This window comes from Rhinoderma darwinii, chromosome 4 (assembly GCF_050947455.1).
Source record: "Rhinoderma darwinii isolate aRhiDar2 chromosome 4, aRhiDar2.hap1, whole genome shotgun sequence".
NCBI classification, from domain to species: domain Eukaryota; kingdom Metazoa; phylum Chordata; class Amphibia; order Anura; family Rhinodermatidae; genus Rhinoderma; species Rhinoderma darwinii.
Window position 1 is genome coordinate 275,191,572 of NC_134690.1, and position 18,941 is coordinate 275,210,512.

General features: G+C 42.8%; 1 protein-coding gene across 1 annotated transcript in view; it reads right to left on the reverse strand.

The window, feature by feature from the left end:
* LOC142761125 (protein unc-93 homolog A-like) overlaps positions 1–18,941 on the reverse strand; it is a 60,694-nt gene that overhangs the window by 26,948 nt on the left and 14,805 nt on the right. The window contains exons 3-5 of the mRNA XM_075864317.1: positions 4,156–4,337; positions 2,815–3,044; positions 2,381–2,509 (exon numbers count right to left, since the gene is read on the reverse strand). Coding sequence (XP_075720432.1) covers positions 2,381–2,509; positions 2,815–3,044; positions 4,156–4,337 — 541 coding nt within the window. The remainder of the gene's footprint in view (positions 1–2,380; positions 2,510–2,814; positions 3,045–4,155; positions 4,338–18,941) is intronic.

The following is an 18,941-nucleotide window of genomic DNA, read 5'->3' on the forward strand; positions in this document are numbered from 1 at the left end:
AACATGGATCAGTCCGGAAAGGGTTAATTACTTTCTAATGAAAAAGCATTTATGACCACATATGGGGTATAGCCGTACTCTGGAGAAATTGCTTTACAAACGTTGGGCGGCTTTTTCTCCTTTATCCTTTGTGAAATTTAAAAAATGCAACATTTTAGTGGAAATAATGTTGATATTAATTTTCACGGCCCAATTCTAATAAATTCTGCAAAAGACCTGTGGGGTCTAAATGCTCACTATACCCCTAGATAGTTTCCTTAAGTGGTGTAGTTTTCCAAATGGGGTTACTTTTGAGGGGCGTCCACTGTTTCGGTCCCTCGAGGGCTTTGCAAATTCGACATGACACCCAAAAACTATTCCAGCAAAATTTGAGCTCCAAAAACCAAATAGCACTCCTTCCCTTCTAAGCCCCGGTGTGGGTCCAAACAGCACTTTATTACCACATATGGCGTATTTACGTAATCGGGAGAAATTGTTTTACAAATGTTGGGGTGCTTTTTCTCTTTTATTCCTTGTAAAAATTAAAAATGGCTATGTTTTTTCAGCAAAAAAGTTGATTTTTACCTTTACAGACTAATTCCAATGAATTCGGAAAAACAACTGTTTAGTCAAAATGCTAACTTTACCCCTAAAAAAAATTCAGTGAGGGGTGTAGTTTCCAAAATGGGGTCACTTTTGGGGGGTTTCCACTATTTTGGTTCCTCTAGTGCATTGCAAACGCGACACGGCACTGAAAACTATTCCAGCAAAATCAGAAATCCAAAATCCAAATGGCGCTCCTTCCCTTCTGAGCCCTGCTGTGGGTCTAAATAGCAGTTTATTACCACATATGGGGTATTGCTATGATCGGAAGAAATTGCTTAAGATATGTTGGGGTGTTTTTTTATACTTTATTCCTTGTAAAAATTAAAAATTTCTATGTTTTTTCAGAAAAAAAGTAGATTTTCATCGTCACATACTAATTCAAATAAATTTAGCAAAAAAACTGTGGGTTCAAAATGCTAGATAAATTCCTTGAGGGGTGTGGTTTCCAAAATGGGGTCACTTTTGGGGGGTCTTTACTGTTTTGGCACCACAAGACCTATTCAAACCTGACATGGTGCCTAAATATATTCTATAAAAAATGAGGCCCCAAAATCCTCTAGGTGCTCCTTTGCTTCCGAGGCCGGTGTTTCAGTCCATTAGCACACTAGGATCACATGTGGGATATTTCTAAAAACTGCAGAATCTGGGCAATAAGTATTGAGTTGAGTTTCTTGGGTAAAACCTTCTGTGGTACTGAAAAAATTGTATTACAAATGAATTTTGGCAAAAAAAAATGAAATTTGTAAATTTCATCTCTACATTGCTTTAATTCCTGTGAAACGCCTAAAGGATTAAAACACTTTCTGAATGCTGTTTTGAATACCTTGAGGGGTGCAGTTTTCAAAATGGGGTGATTTATGGGGACTTTTTAATATATAAGGCCCTCAAAGCTACTTCAGAACTGAACTGGTCCCTGAAAAAATGGCCTTTTGAAATTTTCTTGAAAATATGAGAAATTGCTGTTAAAGTTCTAAGCCTTGTAACGTCCTAGAAAAATAAAAGGACGTTCAAAAAATTATGCAAACATAAAGTAGACATATGGGAAATATAAATTAGTAAGTATTTTGTGTGGTATTACTATCTGTTTTACAAGTAGATACATTTAAATTTAGAAAAAATGCACATTTTTGCAAATTTTCTCTAAATCTTGGTGTTTTTTACAAATAAATATTGAATTTATTGACCAAATTTTTTCACTAACATAAAGTACAATATGTCACGAGAAAACAATCTCAGAATCACTTGGATAGGTAAAAGCATTTCAGAGTTATTACCACATAAAGTGACACATGTCAGATTTGAAAAATCGGCTTCGTCCTGAAGGCCAAAACAGGCTCAGTCCTGAAGGGGTTAAAAATCATTTTTGAAATTGGGCTTATACACACAAAATCTTGTGTTTTCATTAACTGTTAGCCATAATATTCAACATTAAAAGAAAAAAATGCTGGAAATAGATCACTCTGTGTAATGAATGTATATAATATATGATTTTCACTTTTTGAATTTAATTACTGAAATAAAATTAACTTTTTGATGATATTCTGAATCATTGAGAAGGACTAGAACATACTGCCAAAAAAAGTGTGAAGAAACCATTTGAATTACATTAAAAAAAATGATCACAGTGTAAAAACATTAGAGGGGTTTTCCAAGACTTTGATATTGATGACCTATCCTTAGGATAGGTTATCAATATGAGATCGGTGGGGGTTCGACTCCGACACCACCACTAAACAACTGACTGAAGGGGCCCAGAAAACCCCTTTAAACGTTTCATTAGTGTATAACTACGTACCAGTATAAGATCCAAGTAGAATATAGATCACAGTGTTTGATGGACGGCCAGATGTGCTATTTCCAGTCTGGGTCAACTCAGCTGGGCAGTCACCTGCTCCACATATAGTTTGATTTGGAGCATCCAGACCTAAAAACAAAATTGAAATAAAGCAACATACAGTGAATGGAAGTCTCATGAATATAACTATAGTTCCATGTAATGTAATATAGTTCACTGTAACATAACATGAGTAATGCACCTTCTGAGTGCTGACCATATAAAATACTTATTAAAGGCTCTGTCAATTAATATTCGATTACAATGAGCTGCATATAATGCTTATGCAAATATTAAGAAAAGTAAAAAATGAATTTCACAAAGAAGACTAAAAAAATGTCATTGTACTAAAATGATGCTAATTTATTACTGACGTGGTAACATGGATATTTTACCTGCATTTGGTGTTAAGTGAAATACCAAGGAAGAAATAAGATTTCCCCAAACACGGCAAGTTTGGCAAATTAGAAAGAATATCCCAAAATACTGGTTAATAACATCTCTTGATAATTTGCCACAGGTTTCTGCATATTTGGTTCCAGCAATTGTTAAATAAGTGCTTTTGCTTGCCCACAGGGGCCCACCTCCTAGTCCAACAAGTATAGAGGAAATAATTAGGGTCGGCCTAAAAAAGAACATAGGAGCTTTTAAACCTTTTTTTTTTAGAGACCTTTTATTACATTTATTATCATCCTCCTAAAATGCTGATGTCAAAATTATTCCAACATGTAGATCCTTTAAAGAGGCTCTGTCACCAGATTTTGCAACCCCTATCTGCTATTGCAGCAGATAGGCGCTGCAATGTAGATTACAGTAACGTTTTTATTTTAAAAAAACGAGCATTTTTGGCCAAGTTATGACCATTTTTGTAATTATGCAAATGAGGCTTGCAAAAGTCCAAGTGGGTGTGTTTAAAAGTACAAGTCCAAGTGGGCGTGTATTAGGTGCGTACATCGGGGCGTTTTTAATACTTTTACTAGCTGGGCGTTCTGAAGAGAAGTAACATCCTCTTCTCTTCAGAACGCCCAGCTTCTGACAGTGCAGATCTGTGACGTCACTCACAGGTCCTGCATCGTGACGGCCACATCGGCAGAAGAGGCTACAGTTGATTCTGCAGCAGCATCAGCGTTTGCAGGTAAGATCGACTTACCTGCAAACGCTGATGCTGCTGCAGAATCCGCTGTAGCCTCTGGTGCCAATGTGGCCGTCACGATGCAGGACCTGTGAGTGACGTCACAGATCTGCACTGTCACAAGCTGGGCGTTGTGAAGAGAAGAGGATGTTACTTCTCATCAGAGCGCCCAGCTAGTAAAAGTATTAAAAACGCCCCGATGTACGCACATAATACACACCCACTTGGACTTTTACTTTTAAACACACCCACTTGGACTTTTGCAAGCCTCATTTGCATAACTACAAAAATGGTCATAACTTGGCCAAAAATGCTCGTTTTTTTTAAATAAAAACGTTACTGTAATCTACATTGCAGCGCCTATCTGCTGCAATAGCAGATAGGGGTTGCAAAATCTGGTGACAGAGCCTCTTTAAGTTTTAAAACAGCCAGAAAAAAATTCTAATAGCCACTAGCAAGAGCTTCTTATAATATTGGAGAATCCTTGTATAGGTCAAAATTGACTTGGTATAACATAATACATACCATAAAAATAAAAAAGATAATTCACTTCTATTTTGAGAAAAGTCTAAAAACACACACCAAAATGTATGTAAATATTTACCAGCTTGGGTAGAAGTTGCACAGACTGTAGGAGATGAAGCAAAACATAGATGCTACTATAGTCCATTTGCATCCAATTTTCTTTATTAGTAGAGGAGGTAGCAATAGTGAGGAGAGACTGAGGGACACATACATCACACTAAGGGATGCGACACCAAGTCCTTCAATCTTATTAAGGCTGCTCTGTAATAAAAGAGAAATTGAATACACATAGGAACGAAAAGTAACCTCAAAGTATGACTGAATTAGGGCCTGTTCACATCAGCGTCGGGTTCCGTTTGGGGTTTCCGTTCATCTATTCCATCAGATGTACAGATGAACAGAAAGCCGAACGGAAACTATAGCTGCAATTTGCATTACCATTGATTTCAATGGTAATGCTTCCGTTTCAGTTTGTTTCCATTCCGTAAAGTCTCAGGTTTTTTTCACGGAAACAATAGCTTACCAACAAACATTCAAACGGAGTGTCATAAAGACGATGCAGCCGTGCATCTTACGGGGCTGACACACGGAGCTGTTAAGTGCCTTTTGCGCACGCAAAACGCAGCGTTTTTTGTGTGCGCAAAACGCACACGCTCGTGTAAGTGAGCCCTAAGACAGACACTATGCTATTATACCACACAAAGTAGTTACTAGTTGACATTTCCTATATGTCTACTTTATGTTGGCATCGTTTTTTTGGAACGTTCGTTTATTTTTCTAGGACATTAGAAGGCTTATAAATTTAGCTGTAATTTCTCACATTTTCAAGATAATTTCCAAAACCTATACTTTTAAAGGACCAGTTAAATTCCAAAGTGGCTTTGAGCCACCTTTATATGAGATTGGTTTCTGGGCACCATGTCGCATTTACAGAGCCCCTGAGGTACCAGCACAGTGGAAATCCCTGAGAAGTGACTCCATGTGGTGAACTACACCCCTTGAAAAATTAATCTAGGGGTATAGTGAGCATTTTGACCCCACAGGTTTTTTGCCTAATTAATAAGAATTGGCTGGTGATGTCATTATAGCTAAAAGACAAAACAAAAACCCAACATTTGTAAAGCAATTTCTCCCGTGTGTGGAAACACCAAAAAAGTTGGTTTGGGCACATTGTAGATTTCAGAAGGGATTGAGCGCCATTTGGTCTTTGGAGTGGGTATTTTGTGTGAGAGTGTATTCACACGCTTAGCAAAAAAACTTCTGAAAATACAGAGTTTTTTTCAAGGTAAAAGAGCTCCTGATTTTCAGACGTTTTTTAATCAAAGTCGCGTTTTTTGCGGCGTTTTTAACGCCCGTTTTTGGAGCTGTTTTACTATAGAGTCTATGAAAAACGGCTCCAAAAACGGCTCAAGAAGTGACATGCACTTCTTTTTCGTGGCCATTGTTTTGCGCGACCGTTTTGAAAAAAAACTTTAAAAACCGCCCTGTCGGAACAGAATGCCGTTTTTCCCATTGAAATGGGCAGAGGTTTAGAGGCATTCTGCCTCCGATTTCTCAGCCATTTACGGCCCCGAAAAACGTCTGAAAACACTCCGTGTGAACATATATGCCAATAGTAGTTTTGTTTGTGGTTTACTGGTATTTCAGTTTATAATGGGATGGTGTAGGTAAAGCTGTGCTGAGTGCATTAGTGTATAATAAGGGCGGGTTCACACATGGCGGAATTTCACTTAAATTCCGCTGCGGACACTCCGCAGCGTTATTCCGCAGCGGAGCCGTTTCTCCATTGACTTTCACTTTAATTTAGCAGTGTTCGTTTACACGATGCGTACAATTCCGCTGCGGAGCATAGGCTGCGGAGCGGAATTTGGTGTCCGCAGCATGCTCTGTCTGTTGCGGAGCAGTGGCGGACTCATGGCGGAATTTCTCCATTGACTTCAATGGAGATTCAAAGTTCCGCAATGAAGTCCGCAGCTGTCATGCACATGTTATGTGTGCTGCGGATGCGTCTTGCTTTTTTAACTTGACATTTCTTCATTCTGGCTGGACCTATGTATTTCTAGGTCTACAGCCAGACTGAGGAAGTCAATGGGGCTCCCGTAATGACGGGAGCGTTGCTAGGAGACGTCAGTAAATAGTCACTGTCCAGGGTGCTGAAAGAGTTAAGCGATCGGCAGTAACTGTTTCTGCACCCGGGACAGTGACTACCGATCCCAATATACATGTATCTGTAAAAAAAAATGAAGTTCGTACTTACCGAGAACTCCCTGTTTCTGTCTCCAGTCCGGCCTCCCAGGATGACGTTTCAGTGTAAGTGACGGCTGCAGCCAATCACAGGCCAAGCACAGGCTGCAGCGGTCACATGGACTGCCGCGTCATCCAGGGAGGTCGGGCTGGATGCCGAAGGAGGGACGCGTCATAAAGACAACGGGCGGTAAGTATGAATTTCTTTTACTATCACTAGGGAAAGTGCTGTCCCTTCTCTCTATCCTGCACTGATAGGGAGAAGGGAAGCACTTTTCCCGCAGTCCGCAGCAGCTAGTCCGCATCAATTTTCTGCACATTTTGTGCAGATCCGCAGCCGTAATCCGCAACCCGGATTAGGTGCGGCATTGATGCGGACAGTTGCGGAGGAATTCCGCCATGTGTGGTCATGCCCTAAGGTGGTATTATAATGTGGTAAATAATACAAATTATAATCCATAAATGTGCTTTGAAGCCATCCTTTATGCACAGGTCAGTAGTATTGCACTGATAAATGATGTATTTTCGTATTATTAACCTTGGTACACAATCTACACCTTTTTTGGGACCTTTCCTCCTTATAATTTAGGAAAATTTTCTGGGAAAGTGTTTTCTTTGGATAATATGGGGCTATCGCTTCCAGCAGATGTGCTTGGGCCCTCCCCTTCCTGGTTCCCAAATATTAGAGCAATGCTAACCACTTCTAGAAGCTGAAGGAATGTTTTTCCTCTGGCCTGTATATCAGGATGGGTTTTTTTATCCTCTCCTTATTGGAGCCATAACTTTTTTTTTTTTTTCTGCCGATGGAGCTGTGTGAGGTCTTGTTTTTTTGCAGGACAAGATGTAGTTTCTACTTTGGAGTGAATGCAACTTTTTGCAAAATTTTTATTTCATTGTTTGGGAGGCAATGTAATTAAAAAATAGCAATTCTGGCATTGTTTTTCTTTTTTTTTTATAGCGTTCACGATACGGGATAAATAAGATAGTTTTATAGTTTGGTTTGTTACGGACACAGCAATGTCATTTATATATAGTTTTATTTTTTTTATTTTTTTTAAATAAAGTCCTTTTTATGGGGAAAAAAAGATATATTTTTTTTAACTCGAAGCTTTTATTTTTGTACAACTTTGTTTTTTACTTTTTTTTATTTATTTTTTAGTCCCACTAGAGGACTTGAAGGACATGATAGCTGTTATATCACATTGCACTACTATGAGGCCCTGCCTCTAGGCTTCTGTAGAATGCAGAACTGGAAGCCAATACTCGGCCTCTGGTTGCCATAGCAGATTGCAGGGGAGGGCATTGGGCTACAAACTACTTAGATGCTGCGGTTGCTATTGACCGCTGCATCTGTGGTGTTAAATGAGCAGAATCGGACCTAGCTCCGATCCCGGCCGTTACAGCAGAGTGTCAGCTGTAATATACTGCTGATACTCACTGGTGATGGCACAGGCTCAGCTTCTGAGCCCGCAACATCATCGTGCCATAACTGTACTCTGCCTCTGTGGGATCCCCATGCCGACAGCGCCATAAATATACAACAGATTTCAGGAAGGGGTTTGCAAAAACGCTAAAAAAGCATTTAAAGGCTTCCTTCACACATAGATTTTTTTGTCTATGTGAAAAATGCAAGAAAAAATGCCACACTTGGTGCATGCTGGGTGTGGCAAAAAAAAGAAATACAACCATAAAAAAAGCAACAAAAAATGGCACAAACCAAAACGCAGTTGTATATAGTGCATTTTATATTTCAGACTTATAGACATGTGATTAAAAATTATTTTTATACAACTTATTGTAGAAAGAACAATTTCACTATTAAAATAAAAACAAAGGAACCCCTAAAACCCACCCATACTCCCCTCCCAGAAACATAAGGACCCACCCTCCAGAAACCATCAACTAGAGAAGACAAACCGAGACAATTTTTTTTATATATACAGTATATATATAAAACAAATAATAACAATGCCTACAGTAAAGTCCAATAAAATCAGTCACAGTCACTCTACATTCCAAATATTCCACAATAAGAAACCTGATAACGTGGCTCAGGTGACAGATATAATAGAATCAGGTATAATACCTTTGGAAGCATGATCATCTGCCCAACACTCTTTACTGAACTAGCAAAACATCTGCACAGCCTGGCATATCCAACCATCGAGCTCACAAAAGCTAAAATTTATAAGGGCAAGCCCTATAAGCATAGACTAGCTTATAAATTTAAGAGTATGGTTCTTGAATGAGACCTAATCTTCAACAGAAGAAGTTCTGGTAGACATCCATTAGGATGCTATACACTTGGTGGCCATAAATAGGGCTCTCATAAATGCCATATTTTGATGTCCATCACTCGGTAGGGCATCAATCAACCCCAGCAAACAGATTTTCGGATCCAGAGGTACAGGGTGTAAGAAAACAGAACCTAAGAGGTAGGGGCGTAACTAGGAAAGACTGGGCCCCATAGCAAACTTTTGACTGGGCCCCCCCCTCCCCTGGGTGTCACACAACCCCCCCCCCCCTTGTAGATAGTGCCTTTTTTACAGCCCCCCTGTAGATAACGCCATACAGCCCCCTCTGTAGATAGCGCCATACAGTCCCCCCTGTAGACAACGCCATACAGCCCCCTCTGTAGATATCTACAAAGGGGGCTGTATGGCGTTATCTACAGGGGGGGGCTGTATGGCGTTATCTACAGAGGGGGCTGTATGGCGTTATCTACAGAGGGGGCAGTATGGCGCTATCTACAGGGAGCTGTATGGCGTTGTCTACAGGGGGGCTGTATGGCGCTATCTACAGGGGGGCTGTATGGCGTTAGCTACAGAGGGGGCTGTATGGCGTTATCTACAGAGGGGGCTGTATGGCGCTATCTACAGGGGGCTGTATGGCGTTATCTACAGGGGGCTGTATGGCGCTATCCACAGGGGGACTGTAAGGCGTTATCTAAAGAGGGGGCTGTATGGCGTTATCTACAGAGGGGGCTGTATGGCGTTATCTACAGGGGGCTGTATGGCATTATCTATAGGGGGGCTGTATGGCGTTATCTACAGAGGGGGCTGTATGGCGTTATCTACAGAGGGGGCAGTATGGCGCTATCTACAGGGAGCTGTATGGCGTTGTCTACAGGGGGGCTGTATGGCGCTATCTACAGGGGGGCTGTATGGCGTTAGCTACAGAGGGGGCTGTATGGCGTTATCTACAGAGGGGGCTGTATGGCGCTATCTACAGGGGGCTGTATGGCGTTATCTACAGGGGGCTGTATGGCGCTATCCACAGGGGGACTGTAAGGCGTTATCTACAGAGGGGGCTGTATGGCGTTATCTACAGAGGGGGCTGTATGCCGTTATCTACAGGGGGCTGTATGGCATTATCTATAGGGGGGCTGTATGGCGTTATCTACAGAGGGGGCTGTATGGCGCTATCTACAGGGGGGCTGTATGGCGCTACCTACAGGGGGGCTGTATGGCGTTAGCTACAGAGGGGGCTGTATGGCGTTATCTACAGAGGGGGCTGTATGGCGCTATCTACAGGGGGCTGTATGGCGTTATCTACAGGGGGCTGTATGGCGCTATCCACAGAAGGACTGTATGGCGTTATCTACAGAGGGGGCTGTATGGCGTTATCTACAGAGGGGGCTGTATGGCGTTATCTACAGGGGGGCTGTATGGCGCTATCCACAGGGGGGCTGTATGGCGTCATCTACAGGGGGGACTGTATGGCGTTATCAACATTGACATGCTGAGGATTTTTAAATACGCACCGCTAGTCAAATTACATGCAGAAAAAATCTCCACCGTGTAGATGAAATTTCTTGAAATCTCATCTACTTTGCTGATACTGTATTATGCTGCAGGTTTGCTGCTTAAAAATATGTGCGGGAAATCAGCATGTAATGCGCAACATGTGCATTCAGCCTTAGGGTATGTGCACACGTAGCGACCAAAAACGTCTGAAAATCCAGAGCTGTTTTCAAGGGAAAACAGACCCTGCTTTTCAGACGTTTTTTGACCAACTCGCATTTTTCTTGGCGTTTTTCGCGCCTTTTTTTACGTCCGTTTTTGGAGCTATTTTCATTGGAGTCTATGAAAAAACAGCTCCAAAAACGTCCAAAGAAGTGTCCTGCACTTCTTTTGACGAGGCTGTATTTTTACGCGTCGTCGTTTGACAGCTGTCAAACGACGACGCGTAAATGACAGGTCGTCTGCACAGTACGTCGGCAAACCCATTCAAATGAATGGGCAGATGTTTGCCGACGTATTGTAGCCCTATTTTCAGACGTAAAACGAGGCATAATACGCCTCGTTTACGTCTGAAAATGGGTCGTGTGAACCCAGCCTAAGGGCGGATTCTGACGAACGTGAGCGTTTTGCGCGCGCACAAAACGCTGCATTTTGCGCACGTGGCAGCAGCGTGTCAGCTCCGTGTGTCCTGTTCATATGGATGCGCGGCTGCGTGCTTTTCGCGCAGCCGCCATCATTATGACACTCCGTTTGGATGTTTGTACACAGAAAAGCACGTGGTGCTTTTCTGTTTACATTCATTCTTTTACTGCTGTTGCGCGAATAACGCTTGTCCCACGGAAGTGCTTCCGTGGGGCATGCGTGATTTGCACGCACCCATTGACTTCAATGGGTGCGTGATGCGCGAAAAACGCCTAAATATAGAACATGTCGTGAGTTTTACGCAGTGGACTCACACTGCGCAAAACTCACGGACTGTCTGCACTGCCCCATAGACTTATTTAGGTCCGTGCGACCCGCATGAATACCACGCGGGCTGCACGGAGGAAAATCACGTTCATCTGAATCCGCCCTTAGGGTGCAGTCACATGCGGCAGATTTTGTTGCAGAGACTTCTGCAACTGAAAATCAGTTCCATTCACCTATTGCAGAAACCACCACATTTATGAATGGAACTGATTTTCAGTCGCAGAAATTTCTGCAAAAATATCTGCCACGTGTGAATCCAATCCACCCATAGGCCGGATTCACACGAGCGCGTGCATTTTGCGCACGCAAAAAACACTGCGTTTTGCGCGCGCAGAGGGTCCGTTTGTCATCAGCATATGGTGCGCGGCTGCGTGATTTTCGTGCAGCCGGCATCATGATGACACTCTGGCTTTCTGTTTAGGGCATGACCACACGTGGCGGATTTCCTCCGCAACTGTCCGCATCAATGCCGCACAGAATCTGCGTTGCAGATTCTGCTGCGGATCTGCACAAAATGTGCAGTAAATTGATGCGGACTAGCTGCTGCGGACTGCGGTAAAAGTACTTCCCTTCTCCCTATCAGTGCAGGATAGAGAGAAGGGACAGCACTTTCCCTAGTGAAAGTCAAAGAAATTCATACTTACCGGCCGTTGTCTTGGTGACGCGTCCCTCCTTCGGCATCCAGCCCGACCTCCCTGGATGACGCGGCAGTCCATGTGACCGCTGCAGCCTGTTATTAGCCTGTTATTGGCCTGTGATTGGCTGCAGCCGTCACTTAGACTGAAACGTCATCCTGGGAGGCCGGACTGGAGACAGAAGCAGGGAGTTCTCGGTAAGTATGAACTTATATTTTTTTACAGGTTGCTGTATATTGGGATCGGTAGTCACTGTCCCGGGTGCAGAAACAGTTACTGCCGATCGCTTAACTCTTTCAGCACCCTGGACAGTGACTATTTACAGACGTCTCCTAGCAACGCTCCCGTCATTCCGGGAGCCCCATTGACTTCCTCAGTCTGGCTGTAGACCTAGAAATACATAGGTCCAGCCAGAATGAAGAAATGTCAAGTTAAAAAAGCAAGACGCACCCGCAGCACACATAACATGTGCATGACAGCTGCGGACTTCATTGCGGAAATTAGAATCTCCATTGAAGTCAATGGAGAAATTCCGCCATGAGTCCGCCACTGCTCCGCAACAGACAGAGCATGCTGCGGACACCAAATTCCGCTCCGCAGCCTATGCTCCGCAGCGGAATTTTACGCATCGTCTAAACGAACACTGCTAAATTAAAGTGGAAGTCAATGGACAAACGGCTCCGCTGCGGATTAACGCTGCGGAGTGTCCGCAGCGGAATTTAAGTGAAATTCCGCCACGTGTGAACCCAGCCTAACAAACAGAAAAGCACCACGTGCTTTTCTGTTTTCATTCATAGTTTTGACTACAGTAGCGCGCGGCACCCGGAAGTGCTTCCGTGTGGCGTGCGTGATTTTCACGCACCCATTGACTTCAATGGGTGCGTGATGCGTTAAAAACGCACAAATATAGGACATGTCGTGAGTTTTACGCAGTATGCTTTGTGAAAATCACGGACTGTCTGAACGGTCCCATTGACTAACATAGGTCCGTGCGACGTGCGTGAAAATCACGCGCGTAGCACGGACGTATTATACGTTCGTCGGAATAAGCCCTTAGGTTGGAATAACACATGCAGTTTTTGGTGTTGCTTTTTGAGCCGAAGTAGGCCTAATGAAAGGAAAAGTATAAAGGAAAGACTTAGGCCGGATTTACACGAGCGTGTGTGTTTTGCGTGCGCAAAAAACACGGCGTTTTGCGCACGCAAAAGGTACTTAACAGCTCCGTGTGTCAGCCGCGTATGATGCGTAGCTGCATGATTTTCGCGCAGCCGCCATCATTATGACAATCTGTTTGTATGTTTGTAAACAGAAAAGCACGTGGTGCTTTTCTGTTTTCATTCATAGTTTTTACTGCTGTTGCGCGAATCACGCGCGTCACACGGAAGTGCTTCCGTGTGCTGCGCGTGATTTTCACGCACCCATTGACTTCAATGGGTGCGTGATGCTGGAAAAACGCAAAAATATAGGACATGTAGTGAGTTTTACGCAGCGGACACACGCTGCGTGAAACTCACGGACTGTCTGCACGGCCCCATAGACTAACTTAGGTCCGTGAGAGGCGCGTGAAAATCACGCGCGTTGCACGGACCTATTATACGTTCGTCTGAATAAGCCCTTAGTTATATTGAAAAGACTGATATGTCTGCTTTCCTTCACATCCACTGTTTGGCTCAAAAAACTGCATACTGCACCAAAAACTAGTGTATATTGAAAACTGCATGTGTGATTCCAGCCTGAGGCTTCCCTCATACACGCACTTTATTTGTTTGTAAAAAAATGGCATGTGTTTCAAAGTTTTTAAGGACTGGCCTATTTTGAGCCTTCAGGACCAGACACCATTTAGCCATTTTTAGCACGCGTTAGTTAAACGGCTATAAATTTTTGGGCATTAAACTAGGGGCCTTGGAGCAGCAGCATGAAGACACTTAGGGCATGTTCACACGTGGCAGAGTTTTTTAGCTGCAAATGTTGGGCCAATTACGCAACGAATCTGCACCAATATTTGACAGGTAATTCAGACTTTGCAGATAACACAGTGGACTTGCCACAGATTTCAGTTTTTGCATTGCAAAGGCTGAAATCAGCAGTGAAATTCCGCTTCTTCTCTGCAACAGACAGTGCATGCTGCGGAGGGAAAATTCTGCACCACAGCCTATGGTCCGCAGCGGAGTTTTCCGCAACGTCTGAACTAACTTGCCTAAAAATTTATTGAAACAACTGTAAAAAACGGCCGCAGGAGAATTCCACTGCGGACTGTCCGCAGCGTAATTCCAAAGAAATTCCGCCACGTCTGGCCGTGCCCTTAGGGTACGTTCACTCGGCTTATTTTCAGCCATTTTTCTGGCCGTAAACGCCCCAGAAAAAATGGCTGAAAATACGGAAGCTGAACGCCTCCAAACATCTGCCCATTGATTAAAATGGGAAAAACGGCGATCCGTTCCCATGGGGCGTTTTTTTACACGTCAACAAGAAGTGCATGTCACTACTTGAGCCGTTTTTTGAGCCGTTTTTCATTGGGTCAAAAGATAAACAGCTCCAAAAACGTCCGTAATAAAAAAATGCATAAAAAACGGCTCCGTATTTTACAGCCTTTTTTAGTCTAGCATGTGAACATACCCTAAGTCTAAGGGCTTGTCCACACGAAAATTTCTGCAGTAATTACGTTGAAAGTAGTAGACTTTCCGCTGCGGCAAAAACGCACCATTTCCTGCGTTTTTAACTACAGAAAATGGTGCGGATTTTGTTGCATTTTTCTCAATTTTTCTAAATTTTTGGAGATGGAGACATCTACTCTGAAAAACGCAGCAATTCAGTACACTTTCCGCAACAGAAATTGACATGCTGCGATCTGAAAAATACGCACCGCAGCTCAATTTCTGCTCAGAATATTTACACAGCGTTTGGATGACATTTGTTGAATCTCATCCACTTTGCTGCTACTGTATTCTTCTGCATATTTTCCGTCCGCAATTCCGTACAGAAAATACGCAGCAATTCCGCTACGTATTGACGAGCCCTAAGGCTGAATGCACATGGTGCGTATTATGTGCGGATTTGCCACGTGTATTTTGATGCCGCAAACCCACAGCATAATACAGTACCAGCAAATTAAATGAGATTTCAAGAAATCTCATCTACAAGGTGCAGATTTTTTCCGTGTGTAAATTGACCTGTGGGGCGTATTTTAAAATCTGCAGCATGTCCATTTATCCTGCGTTTCCACTTGCGAATTGTATCTGACTAGTTTTAAAGCGAAACGCACCAAAATACGCAGCATAAAACGGCACCTATTTTCGCATTAAAATTTAAATACCGCACCTAAAAGCGCATCAAAAAACGCACCATTAAGTGCGATTTTAGCTGTGGAATTACGGGCGTACACCTGTGGTTTTGGTGCGGATTTGTCTGCATCAAATTATGCAACGTGTGCATGTAGCCTTAGGGTATGTTCACACAACCTCTTTTCAGACGTAATGGAGGCGTTTTACGCCTCGAATTACGCCTGAAAAGACGGCTCCAATACGTCGGCAAACATCTGCCCATTGCTTGCAATGGGTCTTACGGTGTTCTGTGCAGACGAGCTGTCATTTTACGCGTCGCTGTCAAAATATGGCGTGTAAAATGACGGCTCGTCAAAAGAAGTGCAGGATACTTCTTGGGACGTTTTTGGAGCCGTTTTCTCATAGACTCTATTGAAAACAGCTCCAAAAACGGCCGTAAAAAAACACTGCGAAAAAGCAGCGAAAAACGCCTCGAAAATCGTGAGTTGCTCAAAAAACGTCTGAAAATCAGGAGCTATTTTCCCTTGAAAACAGCTCCGTATTTTCAGACGTATTTTGTTAATCGTGTGAACATACCCTTATAGTGACTACTGTCACTAAGGGCACGGCCAGACGTGGCGGAATTCCTCCGCAACTGTCCGCATCAATGCCGCACAGAATCTGCGTTGCAGATTCTGCAGCGGATCTGCACAAAATGTGCAGAAAATTGATGCGGACTGGCCGCTGCGGACTGCAGGAAAAGTGCTTCTCTTCTCCCTATTCAGTGCAGGATAGAGAGAAGGGACAGCACTTTCCCTAGTGAAAGTCAAAGAAATTCATACTTACCGCCCGTTGTCTTGGTGACGCGTCCCTCTTTCGGCATCCGGCCCGACCTCCCTGGATGACGCTCCAGTCCATGTGACCGCTGCAGCCTGTGCTTGGCCTGTGATTGGCTGCAGCCGTCACTTACACTGAAACGTCATCCTGGGAGGCCGGACTGGAGACAGACGCAGGGAGTTCTCGGTAAGTATGAACTTATATTTTTTTTTACAGATACATGTATATTGAGATCGGTAGTCACTGTCCCGGGTGCAGAAACAGTTACTGCCGATCGCGTAACTCTTTCAGCACCCTGGACAGTGACTATTTACAGACGTCTCCTAGCAACGCTCCCGTCATTACGGGAGCCCCATTGACTTCCTCAGTCTGGCTGTAGACCTAGAAATACATAGGTCCAGCCAGAATGAAGAAATGTCATGGTAGTAAAAACAATACGCTCCGCAGCACACATAAGATCTGCGGACTTCATTGCGGAATTTTGACTCTCCATTGAAGTCAATGGAGAAATTCCGCCATGAGTCCGCCACTGCTCCGCAACAGACAGAGCATGCTGCGGACACCAAATTCCGCTCCGCAGCCTATGCTCCGCAGCGGAATTTTACGCCTAGTCTAAACGAACACTGCTAAATTAAAGTGTAAGTCAATGGACAAACGGCACCGCTGCGGATTAACGCTGCGGAGTGTCCGCAGCGGAATTTCAGTGAAATTCCGCCACGTGTGAACCCGCCCTAATAGGGCTGTGCTGGGTCTAGTAAGACCCAGCAGCAGCCTGCCACTAACGGCACCCAGCGATCATGTGACCACTGCCTCTATTCATATACACAGTGCTCATTGAGTAAAAGAGATCAGAGAAGGAGACCCACCATTCAGCTGATCGCTCGGGCAGCAAGATAAAACCTGTACCGTAAATAGTCTATGGCGCTAGTTTTAAGGACCCTACCGCTGGACGTATATACACAGCCGGCGGTCGGGAGACTGTTAAAGAGGACCTGTCATCTGCCCAAGAAACTGTTGCTTACATCTCAGTTAAACCTATTGGTACATGCAGGAAAGGGGTCTAATAAGTATGCATATGAATATACACTATACTACTGCCTATACATGAAGGCTAGACCTCAGTGCGCCAAGTAACCCTTGGTGTGTTGCCCTAAACAACTAATATAAACCTATAGAATGTAGGGCACAATTAACACAAGTAAATTGAAAAATTTATAAATTTTATTAGATATTACAACATTAAAAAATGAGTCATACTGAGCATGAAACACAAAAGACGTCTGACACATGCAGAGAACATACAGAAAAACTATATTAAATGACAATGTCACGGGTGGCGGTATATATCTCTATCCCTAGGTGATGTAAGCCTTGTACCAGATAGTTAAAGCTTCTGTGTGTTTGAACATCTACTTAGGCCAAGTGGACACATTTATGTATGCAGTTGAAAAGAGCTAGAATATATGACATATGTGTCCCTAGGGACTGACGTTCTCTCCATGCAGAGGACTACAAATGGGTATGTTATACATCTTCTCTTCCCCGTATCTGTTTAATTCAACTACCTTCACTACCATTGCAGACATGCTGTTTTATTCATACCAGACCCTAGCTTAAAGCTTGCAGTTTTGCTGTCATACCTGTGCACTGTACACATATGTCATATATTCTAGCTCTTTTCAACTGCATACATAAATGTGTCCACTTGGCCTAAGTAGATGTTCAAACACACAGAAGCTTTAACTATCTGGTACAAGGCTTACATCACCTAGGGATAGAGATATATACCGCCACCCGTGACATTGTCATTTAATATATATTTTTTCTGTATGTTCTCTGCATGTGTCAGACGTCTTTTGTGTTTCATGCTCAGTATGACTCATTTTTTAATGTTGTAATATCTAATAAAATGTATACATTTTTCAATTTACTTGTGTTAATTGTGCCCTATATTCTATAGGTTTATATTACATCTCAGTTAGACTACCGGAGCCTCACAGATTCTGGCATTTTTTTTCTAGCCCCACCGTTCCTGCAACTTTCAAACTTTTTATTAAAAGTTATTTTTACTTTTTGAGATACAGCTGCTTTGTATTCTGTATACAGAGCAGCTGTATCTAGTGCTGAGACCTGAATCCGTCAGGTCAGCAGCACTGATGGCTTCAGTGTCAGCGGGTCCTGCATGTCTCTGACATGAACTTTGATGTGATCGATAGCAGCTCAATCCTGCGTGTCAGAGACATGCAGGACCCGATGACACTGAACCCATCAGTCCCACTGACCTGACGGATACAGGTTTCAGCCCTAGATACAGCTGCTCTGTATGCAGGATACAAAGCAGCTGAATCTCAAAAAGTAAAAATTATTTTTAACAAAAAGTATTTAGAAAGTTGCACCAAACACACTAATAGACATTTTTATTTAAAAATAAAATAAACATTTCAAATGTGTACATAGCCTTTAACGTACACAAAAAAAACAAACATTATGTGAACCCAGCTTCATTCCCATCTGCATCAGCTTCATTATTTTATGGAGAGCCTATTTCCTTTTAGATTGCAGTGTTAACTTGTGATACTATGAGAACACATAGGTAAGAAGAGAGTATAGTATACTTTCATAGTGTTATGTTATGTGACCAGTTATTTAGCTAGTAAAAAATGTTTCAGTAAACCTTACATAGTAATCATAGTAAACACAATAGTTTGTCATCCATTATTTTACTCTAAAGGAAACCGGTGAAAATTAGAAGGGAAGAGCCAAACACACCTGTGTGACGCAGATTATTTCTACTTTCATGTAACACTTTCTAAATGACTAAATATTACATTTAAATGCGTAGGTTTCTGCATCTTACACATGATGTCATGAAGCATCCATTTATACAGATGATGATAGGTCTGTAAATAAAGATTTATGATAGGTATTTAGCCATAGTCATACATGATACATGCAGAGGTGTTATTAATCCTGAGCCTTGGATGCATCATTCTGTATGAAACGTAAGATGGATAGGAAATAATTCTTACGGAATGGCACCATGATGATTTCCACACCTCTAGGAATGAAATGATTAAATCTCTATTTGTATAATAAAAGCATGAGCAAGCTTCCTATAACTGAACACATGTAAGTTAGCACATCCCGACTTTCATTAAAGGGGTTATCCGAGGACCA